The 15,802-nt window shown below is 28.9% G+C and overlaps 1 protein-coding gene across 1 annotated transcript; it reads right to left on the reverse strand.

The window, feature by feature from the left end:
* Positions 1–7,410: 7,410 nt before the first annotated feature.
* LOC107438299 (isatin hydrolase-like) lies at positions 7,411–9,880 on the reverse strand. Its single transcript, XM_043046614.2, has 2 exons — positions 9,679–9,880; positions 7,411–8,180 (listed from the first exon to the last, which is right to left on the reverse strand). The coding sequence occupies exons 1-2, from the start codon at positions 9,864–9,866 to the stop codon at positions 7,541–7,543; spliced, it is 828 nt and encodes a 275-aa protein (XP_042902548.1). The 5' UTR covers positions 9,867–9,880; the 3' UTR covers positions 7,411–7,540.
* Positions 9,881–15,802: the final 5,922 nt, after the last annotated feature.

A 15,802-nucleotide genomic window follows, 5' to 3' on the forward strand; every position in this document is an offset into this window, starting at 1 on the left:
TTTTATTCATACTAAAGTACTTAAACTCATACTGTAAATACTTACATATTGAAAGCTATTATATAAAGATTTTATTATTGTATGAAAAAGATGGATTCTCGAATTAAGGCTGCGAATGTGAATGGAAAGTGCAATATTCTAATAAAACTATTTTTCACATCTCTTTGTTTGTTTTACAATTCAGGCATGAAGAGTATGGTAAAAAAAAAATTTTGTATAATAATTTATATAATATTATATTATATTTAATATAATAATTTTTTTCTTTTCATTTTATCTAAATTTGTTAGCGAATTTCTCCCTCTATGATCTAAAGTTTATAATTTTTTTAAAAAATGGTTATTTAAATATTACATTTTTATTAATAGCTGTGACTAAAAGATATTTAATTATTCAAATTAAAAATTTTTGTATTAAAATACATTAATTTTAACATAGTGTTATATTACATATCAATATTAATATGTATTAAAAAAAGTAATTTTAGGATACATCATTTAAGATTTAATAAATTAGTTATTTTGATTGTTTAAACGCTAAATATAAATAGTAATATAAGTAGCTCTTAAATGCATATATTTTTGTGTATTCTGTTGTAAAGTAATGGCAATAATACTATCAAATAAGAGGAAATAATTTTAAATGTAGTGAATTTTAAACAAAATTTTTATAAATGTTTCACAATGTAATTGTCTAATTTAATACTATAAAATTTAATTTTTTCAACAATGCAAATTACTCTTCATGTTGAATTATAAATGCTTTTTTTTAAAATTATTATTTTACTTTAATGTAACTTCTTTAGCCTGAAGCACATCATTAACATTTTATTTATTACTTTATGTAAATTTTATATTTCGAATTTATTTTGTGTCATATTGTCATTATTTAATGAAATACTTTGTGTAAAAATTGTCATTTTGTATATGTGAATGAATTGATGCTTTTCTGTCCCCAAACAAAAGGAAAGGCAAATTTTTTTATATGACTTTTTCACTGCCATTTGTGAAACTGGTGCATGTTCGACTTTTAAAAACAATAATAGTAATTTAGATATTTTTCCCCCAGTTTTAAAACATAAAGAGTTTTAACTTACTTAAAGAAAGCACAATACAGGTCACAACTCAGTTTTTTGGAGAAAAAAATCCTTTGATAGAAATAAGTTTAAAAAAATATTAGAATTTATTTTATATTTATTAAAACATCAAAAGTCTTCAAAATTTGGGAGGTTGACTATTTATACTAGAACAGAGACTTGCTATGGCATAAACTAGCAAACTGAAATATTTTTAGTGGCCTTTCTCTATAAAATTATTAATAATTATTATTAGTAATAATTTTAAAATATCTTATTTCACCTTGTTATATGTGTATATTGAATAGACATTAATTAATTGTTTCACATCTTGAAATTTATTTATTATTTCTTCCATGATTGTGTAGTCATTTGCTTGCAGAGAATTTTTTGTACACAAAAAAATATATTTAATAGAATGTTTAAATGATAGTTACCTATCATTTGCGGCCTTAAATATTTTTGTTACTAGAAGTTAGTGTTAAAAATTTCAAAGTATAGAAGAAAAAAAATTTTATAAATTAGAAACAAAAAATATATCCTTTTTTTTAAAAAGAAAATAAAAATCTGTGGTTCTCAAACTTTTAGTATGAGAAGAAATTTAGCAGAGGTGAAACACTAAATTACCCGTCTTGTTCTAAACAGAGAATATCTTATAATGTATTACCTTTACGTTTTAATCAAAAACTATGTCCTGAATGTTTTATTTTTCAAGCAGTTGTATATATATCAAGGCCTGCGCTAAGGATTTTAAATTATTAGCCAAATATCAAAAGTATTCGGCAATTTTTGAAAGTCTTCACTTAATGCAAATTTTAAAAAATTTTTATCATTAATTTTTTTCCCTATTGAAAACTTTTTTACGGTAGTTTGTTTCAGACTTATATTATTTGAACCCGATTCTAATTGGTTATGAGGCGCATCTACTGAAAATTACTGAAATTGAATAAAAGAATACAAATTTGTTTATAAAAATTCATTTTGAGGATCGAGTTATATATATATTTTTCATTCCAGCGGAAAATATCATTTGCTACAACATGATTTTATTTGCCAAATTTACGATTTTATCACATTTGGCGAGGTGGCAAATGCTCAGCACAGGCCCTGTATACATATAACTATATATATTTATATATATATATAAAAGATAAATTGCGCTATACTTTATATTGAAATTAAAGTTTTAAAAAATTTAACTTGAGATGATTTCTTAATAAACGTTTTGTTAAAAGCTGTTACTACCTTTTGCACATTTTTTGAAAAATTGAACCTAGTAATAACAAAAATTATTCGATCATCTTTGTAAATCAATTATTCTATTGATTTAAATTGGTTTTTATCACAAAACTGCACAACTATTTCAAACTTGCACTTGCATACAAATTACAGGATAATGAATTGATCGTTTTGAACTAGTTAAATCAAAAATAATTATGCTTATTTAAATCTATGTGAGTTTTTATTTTACTATCACTGGTAATATCGAGTTCCTACTACTACTTTTAACTAAACATTGATAAGATATGTATCATTGTCAAATTATAATTTAATGAATATGTCTTAAGTAGTTCACAATGTAGTTCAAAAGTTTGTGACAAGCAGATTATTATCACAGTGCCCCATACTTGTTTTAATCTAGCATGGGTATTTTAATTATAATAATCATACAAATTTCCTTTTTTTTTCAGAAAAAAATTTATTAAATTTTAGTATTGAAAATTTTAAAAATTTTATCAGACGCCACAGGTATTCAATTTTTGGGAAGGATGGAAGTAAAATAAACTATTACAATAGCTTTTTAAATTTAACATGCGAAAAAAATACTTTTTCTTCTATCTAAACTTCTATTAAAATCTGATTATTTTTATGTCTTACTTTGTATTGAACTTAAATAAATTTAAATCCATAGTGGTACAGGAATCTTTATTAGTTTAAAAATATTAAGATGGTCTTTTAGCGATTTCATATTTTTAGACATACAACCACATGCTAAGGATGCTCATGATTCAAAAAAGGGAAATAATAAATATATTAGAAAAATTCTTTTAAATTTTTGTTAAGAAATGAAATTTTTTAAAAAAAACTTATAATTGATTTCAATAAATTAAGGGTTAATTCAATCTAAGTGATCCATTTTTGTTGGGATTCTGCAAAATCTTTTGTCAAAAGCCTCACAAAGTCTGGTACAGTGAAACCTTCAGGGATGACCATCTCTGTGTTGCGACCTTCTCTATTTAAGATCACTTTTGGGAGGCACAGAATTTTTCCATAGATTTTGTATTGAAGAAAACCTTTAGAGGAGACCATCAAAATCCCTCCCAGCGACCGGGCAAACCACTGCACCAAATGTGAAAAGGAAGGAAATGCGAAAAAATATCAAAATAAGAAAGTATAAAAGCAAATAAGTAGATTCAAATATATTGAAAATATTTGTGAGTGTTTCTTGTTTAGAAAGCTTTTTTTGACAATATCAGAAAATGATTGACAGCTTCATGTTACAATCAGAGTGCACTAAATACGATGCTATCCGTATCAAGTTGAAAGTTACATTAGAAAAAAATTTATTTTAGAAAAAACTAAACATCTGTAACAAGCAAGCTTTAAAGCTAACTTAATTTTTATGATATGAAAACTAAATGCAAACTTAAACAAAAAGCGTATTTGTTCATTTATTTAAAATAGTTCTAACATTCATAATTGGTAAATTTGTTTTTGCGCATAATCATTTCAGTAGTGGTAATTTTTATTGCCGCTAATTTTTATTCACGGATCTGGTTTTCACAACGCCGGCACAAGTGGCATTTCCGCATCAAGAAAATGACACTGAGTCAAATTAAAATCACTTGCGGAAAATCACAAACTTTCGATACCATGTTGAAGTCAACGGGAGTAAACCTCTAAGAATAACCAAACTCCATTAAAGACCATTTTACTGTGGGACAGAGTGGTCACTCCCGAAAGGTTTCACTATGAATGTTTTAGTTTGAAATTAAAGAAATTTGAGAACCACTGATAAAAGGGGTAATTTTGCATTTTTTAAGATAAAATTGTTGAAAAATTGTTTTTGTTCTCAACTTTACTTTTACATTTCTTCACAAGTGCCTCTAAGTTGTTTTATAAGTATAGCGAGAGAAATTTATTATCAGAAAAGTTTTAGATTATTTACAATTAATTTTGTGAGAGTTAAAAGTGCATTTTGAGAGAGAATTGTTATTGTTCATACAAACATTTAGTGTCACTAAATTTATAGTGTCGTAGTTTTCTTAATGGTTAAAAATTTTATTATATATTTTATCTACTTTCTTAGAAGAAACTCTAACAAAGTTTAAAACTTTCAAATCTTGTATTTAAGTTTTATAGAGGCTGCATGAAACTTGTTTTCTGCCTGTAAATGTACATTGTATCATGCAGTTTTTAACGTACTTGTAAATTACATTTAGCTATTTTAAATTATTATATCTGTGTAGTTCAAATTTTTATTTGTGTAATTTTTTCGAACTTATTTGCAAAATGTGTATATTGGTATTGTGTCGACATATGTTTTTAAATTATACTATTTATTTTTAGAGCCTTATAGCTTCTTTTAAAAATTAATATTAAGTATTGTATTTTAAATTAATTGTTTTAAAATGTAATCATATTGGTGCTCAAATATATTGTTTTTTTTTTTTTTTTTTTGGACAAAATAAACTCATTAAGTTATAATTGTTTATGTTTAACTTATAAATCTGCCTTGAAGATATATAACATTCAGAATTATTTAAGGTAGTTGTGATTGTTGTTTGTTTTCCCAGAATGTTCCGTTTGTATTTAAGAAAAGTGTAAGCATTTTATTATTCTTTTGGTGTAAAATACTTTTTTATTGCAAAAAATAATTTTTTGTTGGTGTGTGTACAGAGAAGACTTGACTTTTGTGGTGTCCTTGGACTTCTGTAATATTTTGAAGATAACTATATTCATGAAGAAGGTTAATTATATTTTAAGATAGTTCATTCTGAAAGAGAGTAAGCTATATATATTATATATGTATATTACCATGCCAGGTCATGATTGTTGAAAGTTCATTTGGAATAACTAGAGCACTTTTAAGTTGGGACAATAATCATTTAAGTTAAAAATCAATAAACTTTAGTGAAAATAATAGTTTCAATTATTGGTTCAAAATAAATTATCAATTAAATAAGGTGGGAAAATATTAACAAATTAAAAAAGTGATTTATCTTTTGGTATATTAAATAGGGAAATCCAATTCACGGCAAAATCTTTTTACTAAGATATTAAATTTAGCAAATTTTAATTTTGTGAATTTTAATATTTAAATAGTCATTTTTAAGATCAATGAATATCTGAAAATTTAAATTTTATTCCTTAGTCTTTTCAGAAAAATGTTTTTATTATTATTATCATCAATGTATTTTAAAAATAACAGAATAGCTTTTTGTGAAATTTTTTATTGATTCTCTAAAGTTTTTAAGCATGCTAGAAACAAAATTTCGAAAAGAACTTTTATAGTTTGAAATGTGTAAGTTTCTGCTTTATTACAGTAAGACTAATTACTATAATAACGAAAATAAATGTAAACAAACAGTTTTATGCTGGGATCTTGCATCACCTTGGATATAAAAGTAATTGAAACCTGTTCTAGTTTTCAAGTTAGTGATGATTGTTTTTCTCTTAACTGATCTGTTGTCTCAATTGGGAAAATGAAAAGGTGCTCTTTAATGTCTGCCTCATTGTTGGCCCTCCTGTATAAATAGCTATAATAGATATTGTTAGCCATACAATCTTTTAATACTGTTGACAAACAAATAAAAGAGATCCTTATCTTTCTTCTCATATTTTGTGTTGTTTATTTGTTATCCACTGCTGAAACAGTTTAAGGGGGAGGGGAGAGAAGGCAATATCACATGTGTCATATTTAAATGGTATAATAAATACTATCCATATTAATAACACATGAAAAAATTAATCTATATGTTAATAATTTCGATAGTATTATACACATAGTAAATAGTATTGTATGCAATAGAATAAAATTTTTATTCAAAACATTTATTTTCTTCTTACAAGATTAAAAAAAAATTGCAATGCAGAACTTCTCAATGCAATTTTTTTAAAGTTAATTTCCGCACAAAATCTGCAATGCTTTTGCAAGAGAAAAAAGAACATAGATTTTTTTTTTTTTTAAATTGTAGAAATATCATTTTAAATAATAGTCATAATTTCAAACAATGTCAGAATTTCTAATTTTTTGTGTATGATGTATATATTTCTTTTATTAATTCTATAATGAATACCTCAATTTATTTTACAAATACTAAAGTTGTGTTGTTTTGAAAATCTTAAAACTAAAGATATTTAAATATGGCCCCCCTATATTTCTCAAAAATAAGCAAAATACTAGACAATTAATGAAAAAATTAGATTTAAACAAACAAAATACTAGACTATTTCATAGATAATTAAAAAAAAAAAACTTTTAACTCAACTTTTTACTTTGAATAAACTTCTATTAGTAATCCAGGTGTACTTATTTATTAAAAATACATTTCGTTGAATAGCTTTTTTTCTTTTTTCGATGAGAGTTAATTTAATGGTTTGGTGATTAGATTATAAGATTTTGTTGAAAATGTAGATTATGAAATTAACATAGCAAGGTCTGAAAACAAAACAAAAAAATTGAAAAACAAAATAGAGTAATGAATATGTGGTCAAAAATTAAGTAGTATTTACAAAATATATGCAACATATTCACTAGGAAACCAAGTTAAAACTTGAGTCCAAAAAGACCTGAGAAAATATAGTAGAAATAGCATCACAATTAGAATTAACATTCAGTAAAATCAATTAAGGCTGTTTTTCGAAATCTGTAGTCTCATTAAATGATACTTTTTCTCAAATAATATGCTATTTTCATAACTGTTGTGAGTTTGTAACAATTACCTATCTTTAGATAGCACTTTTTATCTATGTATTTATTCTGAATTTTTTTTTAAAAGGGGAACGTTGAATACTCCAAAAAACCAAATGAAAAGAATAAAAATGTTTTGCTTTCCAAGAGAGATGTGAGTATTGAAATTCCAAGATAATCCGTTATTAGGAAATTAAGTCCTTTCGCGAAGCTCTCAGAAATGTTTATATTGTTGTAATGCTTCAATTTTCTCAGCATACAGCAATATTATTATCATTAAAGCTTATCATATGAAACCAGTTGAATCATAACTTTCTTGTTTTTGCTGGTTATAAATGAAATGAATCATAAAAAAATAAAATGATCATAAAAAGTACTGAAGAAAAAAGACAGAACAAAAAAAAAATTATAACAGATTACATAGAAAGTTTTTGTTTCGAAAGTTTTATGTAGGACAAATATTCAAACCTACGTAAATATGTAGTACTTGTTAAAGCTTCTTTAATCATTTGAGTCTATTTATTAAGGAGATGTTACAATCTTTGTTTTATTCAATAGTGAAAGGGTATTGGTTTCAAACAGCTTTGAGCTGAAGACATAGGTTTCGGAAAAGTGGCAATAATTCTAACTGGTGCTCCACTCGCATTTCCTATTTTCATTGGCATTACATATAAAGTAGCTCCATAAAGAGGTATTTTTTCCACATTTGCCACATTTTCTAATCCAAAAATATTAGCCGCGCATAGAATTCTATGTGTGATGAAGTCTCGAGATCTTCCATTATCAGTTGACAACGTTTCTGTGCCCACACCGTACACACTTCTATTTTCAACTAACCACTTTGAAGCTTCAGCAGACATTCCCGGAAAATGTAACTGAGTAATATCGTAGCCAGGAGTCCCTGTAAAGGACTCTCTGTCTCCCCATCTTTGACCCCATCCGGACTTCAACATAACGATTGTGCCATCAAGGCTTTTACCGGACAATATTTCCCATTTCATCAAGTCTTCGACTTTCACGAGATAGTCTCTGTCGTCTTCAGCTTGTTTGGTAATGTCTATAACGGCAGCTGGAGCAACTAAATGGTTTAGGGGAACCTTATCAATGCACCAACGACCTTTGGCAAAATGGCATGGAGCATCCATATGGGTTCCGACATGCACGCCAGAGAATAAACTTTCCGTTTGAACCCTGAAAGAAAATTTTTTGTTGATTTATTGCCCGTTTTAAACTGTGGATGAAATAAACAATAATTTACGTAAGGTGTACATGTACGGTGCCCGAAAAAAAAGACATCACTCTGAATTACTTCCACACTAATGATTCGATTTTACACGTAGTACTATACTAGTGGGGTAAAGATGGATCGTTTCATGGGTGGACAAATATTTGGAGTCACTGGAATAGAATATTGAAATCGAGAGGTGAATGTAAACAAAAAAAAAAAAAAAAAAAAAAAAAAAAAAAAAAAAAAAAAAAANAAAAAAAAAACTTCCTATCATTCTTATCCTAGTATAAGGCATGGACGTTCTTTCATTCACTGTACTATCTGTCCTTATTGTGGGAACAACGTTGGCCCACATAATTTGGTGAGTGACCAACAAATCTGCCCTTATATGCCTGAATTGACAAAATGTCAACTCAGGTGGGCATTAGAAAAAAAAAATCTTCTTAGTATTGTTGCCACCTCTGGTTTGAAATGAGATTGATGTTGTGAATAATAAAATAAGTTAGTAAATAAAAAAAAATAACAAAGAAATTTTAGTAGTGATTTTTGGAGATAAATGTAGCTGAACGCAATTAAAGAGTTTAGCGGACGAACATATTGAGAGGCATTTTGTGGTGAATTTGGAAAAATCATTTTCAGAATGTATAGAAACATCAGGATGTGATTTAATTTACAAATCAATTTACAACTCATCTTTATTCTAAAAAAAAGGAAGAAAAAAAAAGTTTAAAATATCACTTAAGATTCACTAAATTCCTCTCTTTATATGTATATATACATAAAAGATTTATTGTAAATCATATAGAAAACCTCCAGAATGTGCATTACAATTATGATATCTTTTTTTCAGATCTCCTTTTATTCGTCTCTTTACCCTAGTTTGCCAAGGAGACTCGATCCGAGGAGTAAACATGATTAGCCTTATAATTCTGTATATAATTATAATAATTTATGAAAATATGGTTTTAATATTAAATTTCCTTACAAATGAAGTTAACTTCAGAACAACGCGAAAAGATTTCATTCAGTTCCCTTAAGATATTTGGTTTAACATTGAGAGAAAAAGAAATGAATCATAGAGTGGTTAAAAAACCTTTTTTTAAAAATCAGACAAAATTTTGAGAACAAATGACTGTAAACATATTGCAAAATATAATTCTTATTTTAGATGCTACTGTGAAGGGCAAATTGTATGATTAAAATTAAGTATTTAATAAATAGGATATTTATACCGCACTTTTTACCATAACATATATATTCTTTAATTCTGGAAGTATTTTCTAGTGGTTGCAAATTCGTAAAACTGCTTCCATTTTACTAAACTTGTCAACCACTTTTCAATTTTTTTCTAATCTCCAACAACAACATTAAAACTACACATGAATACAACAGTGTTAACTTTGTAGTTTGTTTTTCAATCTTTTTGAGTTATTTTATGAAAGGGGATTTTTTTTATCTTACCAATATCCTGCCTCCGTTGTTCCATTTTTCCTAACTAAGAGCTGAAATTTGTCTGCTGTCGGCCAGTGTAGAGTGTCGTTGTCAAACACATGAGTCATATCAACCATTTCTAAGGGAATCGGTGCTGCGCCGGCAGGATTGAATAAGCAATGAACAGTGGTGAACAATAGAATCAGTAAGAAATCCATAGCAATATCTCTCTAGCATCTGTAAATACACACGAAATTGAATAAAAAAATATAAAATACTTGGTTTTCTCTAATGACTACCCGTAATATATATTTTCAGAATCCTGGTGCGAGAAGTCAAGACAGTATGCACATCAAATATCCGTACTTACTTAAGACAAATAAACTGTAACAAATCATTATGGGGAAAGGCGACAGATAGCATTAAACCCTGCTTGATTTCTGGTAAGAAACAAAGAGAAGTAGAAAAGGCGATTTGTTTGACAAGCAATCAAATTGGTTTTGATGAAACAAAAGCGAGCTGTTTTAAAAGACAACCAAAAGTGAGATATTTCAAAGATCTAACATTTTTGAAATTCGAAATTTCTTGTGAATGTTCGTCCGATTTTGTTTTTTGCCTTATAAAATTACATTCTTTAAAATGGTGTAAGAATTTGTATTACTTCCAATTCAAAATGTTTCCAACTGTTATTAAATAAAACAATAGTAGATTTCTAGGAAGTCAGAGGAAGGCGCAGAGTTTTTTTGGCTGATGGTCTGAGCAGGATTCAATTTGGATGACAGAATGACAGCCCCGTGTCTGTCAAAGAATTACTGTAACTGAATATAATAATGATGTCTTGGAAATTGAATAATTTAAATTTTTTGATAATTGTCAAACTCGTAATTAAATCCATCTCTAACCCTTTCTCGCCGACTGTCACAAATACGTGCCAGTAAAAACTCGTATCAATCAGGGTAAAAAGATAAAACTGGTAATCAAAGTAGTTCTTTAGCAGTTTATTTGTGGGCGGGGTTATATAATTGTTTAATTTATTTAATTCACCATTACTTTAGTTCAAAATAAAATTATTTAGTTATACTTTGAACTAACTTTGATTATGTATATGATTAAATTAACAATAATTAAAGTAAAAGCAAAGTAAGTATGTCAAATTAGCAGCGCCTGCATTTATGCTACCGTTTTTTAATTAATTTACAACCTGATTTTGATTTTGTACGAATACTTTTATGAATCACATGTCCCCAAGGGGTTAAGCAATGAATCGAAATCCAAATCGACCAAAAATCTAAAAACAAGCAATTTTAAGAGAGATTCTAAAATACCGCGCCTATAACATCTCAATTAGTGATTGGGTGGCTGCCCAACACCTCCTAGAAAGAACAGGCCTCAGCACGGATTGCCATAAATATCCCTTAGTAGTCCAAACGTAATGACATATTTTGTATTTACAACCACTGCGCAGCTCAGTACCCCTAACGTAATGACATCTTTCTTATTTTTCGTCTACTGCGCAGTTAACTTCGTCACATCGGACTACTAATTTGATCCGTGCTGAGGCCTTTCTACTTCTAGGAGGTGTTGGTCAGCCACTGGTGGCTGACACTGGACTTTCCATTTAGGCCGCGTCAGCCACCGGTGGCTGACACTGGACTTTCCATTTAGGCCGCGTCAACCACCGGTGGCTGACACTGGAATTTCNGCTCAATTTATTTTTGATTCCTTTTTAGTTATTCAAGCAAAGAGCTTGAAACATTCATAAAAGCAACTCCATTGCCTGCTTACCTCATTGCTCAACCAAAACTGTTCTAAAATTCCAGATGAATGGGATAGGGGCCGCTTCGCGGCCCAGGTGCCCAATAAAATCTAAACACTAGGACTAGGCTTATGTCATGATAAATCTTCTAAAAAAATGGCAAACTCCGTCTAATATTTGCAGATTTAGTTTGTAGTTATTTACCGTTGTGGCCTGACGGGCAAGACATGCAAAATTAGCGTGGAGCTCAACGGTTAATGTTATTTCACCATATGCTAAATCTGTCTGTACTTCTTCTTGTTACTCCTTTTTAAATTTTATTTGCCAATAATCGTAATAAATCTACCTCGCTCTAAAACAGGGAAATACCAAACTGGTACACTTCTACTCCTCTATTTTTAATCATTGCCTTTGCCATCAGTAGCTTCAGCTCTATCGACAAGGCGTTTAGTAGGAAAACCATTTCAACACGATAAACATCTCTAAAAATTTATCAATTGTTCTTGGTGTTTCTAATTAAAAACTTAAAGCGGTAAAGAATACAGTTCTTTTTAAATAAGTTTTGTTTCATTAATCACGAGATGAAAAAATGTAGAGTAACGCCTATTTTTCACCACTGAATAGAGCAACGAGTGGACCTTCATTTTTCTTTTCTTTTAAGTTTTTTTTTGCATTTTACGAAGTAACAGAAATTCCTGCCAATTAGAGATTTTTTTTTTTAAAAATCTACTGTGATTTTCGGCAATATTAGAGGGTTTTTGCGTTACGTTACGGTTTCCCGCTAGCGTAAGCGCTAATTGAGCTTCATAGCGCATGCGCGAAAATTAATGTAAATTATAACGAATGCCAGGGGTGGCAAATCTTTATACACCAACGTGCCATTTTTTAAAAAAAAATTGTTTAATGAAATCACAGACGTGCCGTCAAATAATTTTGACTTCATGATTATTGGGAAAATAATAATACTAAATACTATCAACTCAAAGCTCTTTATTTACATTGAAAAGAAAATACATTTTACAATGTCTCAGTTATACGCGTAATTCAACTTAAAGTAGCATCAGTGGGACTTCTGTTATTGCAGATTAAATGACAAATAACTTATATTANCAAACTTATTTATATACATTGAATAGAAAATAAATTTTACAATGTCTCAGTTATACGCGTAATTCAACAATAAGTAGCATCAGTGGGACTTCTGTTATTGCAGATTAAATGACAAATAACTTATATTAGGTTGTAAGACATTAGTTTAAGCAGGACTGTTGATTTTTTTGCTAGTTATTTATTGTTAGCTTGTTTTTTATGGTTATTAATTGTTCTTTTAGCATTAATTGTTACTTTTTTTATTAAGAATTGTTTATTATTTTGTTTGCTTTTTGTGAATTTTAATTTAATTCTTACATATGTTTCATAGTGTGTGACATTTGTGAAATAACAATTCATAGTGCAATAACAATTATGATCGGTGGCGTGCCCAAAATATTGTGTCGCTTGCCATTGGTTCGCTATCCCTGACGTATGCCATTAATTGCATTACGTTTGGCAAAACGTTAACCTTAATGTTATTTCTGAAAAGTCGCACATTTTAATGGGTGGGTTGTTTTGATTGCGCTGTGTGCCGCCTGTTAGCGTTTCTGAAAACGTTTGTTCTTTATTTTAACTTTTTCTTTTTTCATTATTTTTAATTTTCAACATACTTTTTAAAATAAGAATAATTTGTTGGAATTGGCGATATATGATGTTATTAAATAGGGTTAAAAATAAGGAAGCGCTTTTGCTGAAATTGCCGAAATTTTTGGCTAGAAATAAACTCAAATCGACGAAATAGGTCGGAGTGAATTTTCTTTGAAATTAAAGTATATGTTTTTAAAATTATACAATTTAATTTTAACTACAGTTCTCTTTTTTTTTCTTTCCTTTTTTTGTCTTATTTTAATATTTTACAATTTGTTATATGATTTGTGATTATTAGAATTAAAAGTCTGGAATGTACGTTTGAATAAAAAAATATTGCTTATTAACAAGCAGTGGTTTACGTTGTAAAAGATTTTATTTTAAACATAATATAAGTTGCAAAGGTATCCTTTTATTGACTAGCTCATTCTGTTACTTTTTTGAACTAAAGCAAATCGATGCTAAAATTGATCGTCTTGGAATAGAACTTTGTAATAGGTGCTAATTGAAGTTTAAAAAAATAATAATAAGCTACATATTAAAAAGCAAACCTAATGGGGAAAAGGCATATTAGTTCAACTTAAGGCCTGGTTTCTTAGGAGAAGAGCCTTATCTAGGCGTCAGCGTAAGTTGACGTACCAACGATGCCAACAAAATACTGTTTCGTAGCTCAGCGTGAGCAGTCGGTCCAACACAGACATTATTTCGCATTGCGCATGCATTAATAATGTAAACAAATATTTATTTTGAATTTGTATTGATTTTGTTATTGTCGATCAGTGCTTTAGAGAAAATATAATGACTTTGTTCAAGAAAAAACACATTATAGCTTAGCTTAATGAAGAAGAAGAAGCTATGTTTAATGTTAAAATCAAAATCTTGGCTGATTTCAATGTTCTGTTGGATATTGTTCGCCATTGCTTCTGTCATTAACGTTACGTTGTAATTCAACAGCAGTTGATTCGGACGTCAGTCGTCGTCCAAACTGAGCGTTCGATGAGGTATGCTGTCTAACTCACAAATTGACCAATTAAGGGTTAGCCCTCGCTTCTAGCTGATGTTTTGTAACGCCGACCTGTCCTAAGAAACCAGGCCTAGAGAGACATAAAAAAATTGCCATACAATTTTTGTCGCTAATAATGTTTAATTAAATTTAGTAATATATTCTAATTGAAACAAAAGAAAAGAGCCATTTACTAGAAAGCAAATTTAGAGATTACCGGTACAATTCATTTAAGAAAAGTGCAAAAAATTGCCATGTTATAATTGAACTATTTATAAAGCCTTTCCGAAGAGAAGACAGGACGAATTAAAAAAGTAAGTGCTTAACTTTCAATATTTATACAGTTATATTTCAATTTTATTGAAAACTTGAATTTAAATTAAGTTTATTCCAATTGCAATATATGCTATACTCATGCGCTTCCTTTAACTGACTGCATTGTGCAATAATTTAAAAAGGAGAGTGCTACAGTGTGAAAATATGAATTTCATAATAAAAATACTATTTCTATCCTCAGTTCAGCAAGAATTAATTGTGAGAGTAAATAGAATCACCCACCTGACACTTGGCATTAATTTTAGCTGATTAATACCAAGGTTATGATAAATAGCGTTAAATTGACTAATAGTTACTAAAGAAAGTTGGCAGAAGTTGATAATGTTGGCGATAAACAGCAAATTTTTTTGTTTACTTCCACTATCAGTTTTCACTGAACAAAAGTGTAGTAGTAATATTTTTATTATGAAATTAAAATTGACACTTTCTTATACTTTTTTTTTAAAATTATTGTACTCCGCGATCGATTACAATAAATTTAAGAATACGCATGCTATGCACATATTGCAACTGGCAATAGTATCAATAAGTTAAGTAAATACAAAAATCTTTATAGTGTACATGTATATTGCAGTTAGAATAAGCTTAATTTAAGATTTATATTCATATTTTTGAATAAAGTAAGAAAATAGAGAGCTTTTGCGTGATGTTACGGTTTCTCGGTAACGCAAACACTAATTAACATTTCTTCTACTTTTAATCAGTGCCATCGTCATCAGCCTTAGCCCTTGCGACAAGACGTTTATAACGAACAATCCGATTTTGCTACTTCTCGTTGGTTTTAGCCCTTGCGACAAGACGTTTAAAGCGAACAATCCGATTTTGCTACTTATCGTTGGTTTCAGCCCTTGCGACAAGACGTTTAAAGCGAACAATCCAATTTTCCTACTTGTCGTTGATCTTAGCCCTGACGTCAAGGCGTTCAGGACAAACTGATAATACCTTCAATTGCAAATAATCTTAAAACATAGCTCAAATCTTAGTACACTGAAGCGAAGCAGTATTTACTTATTCGGTATACTTTTGAGACATATAATTGAAAAGAGCCAGCACCAACCACGAACAAATAGCCAAATCAAAAGTGGAGTAACCAGTGGGATTAATTGGTGATATTATAAATATTATCTCACGATTTACAAAGATTGTAATAGGCGGCAATAAACCGATTCGTCGGAATTAAGAGACGGTGAATGAAGGCGAAATTACAATGGCAAATTGCTGAGTAAAAAAAAAGGAGGAGGAACGTGCTTAAGCATAATCATAGAGTCATAATTATAAGCATCCAAAGGACTAAGGCAGTGTTTCCCAAACTTACGACTTTTGTGTACCCTTTCTAAATTTTTCGTAACACTGTGTACCACTAATAAAAAAATAAATTT

The sequence above is a fragment of the Parasteatoda tepidariorum genome, chromosome 1, assembly GCF_043381705.1.
Source record: "Parasteatoda tepidariorum isolate YZ-2023 chromosome 1, CAS_Ptep_4.0, whole genome shotgun sequence".
Classification (NCBI taxonomy): domain Eukaryota; kingdom Metazoa; phylum Arthropoda; class Arachnida; order Araneae; family Theridiidae; genus Parasteatoda; species Parasteatoda tepidariorum.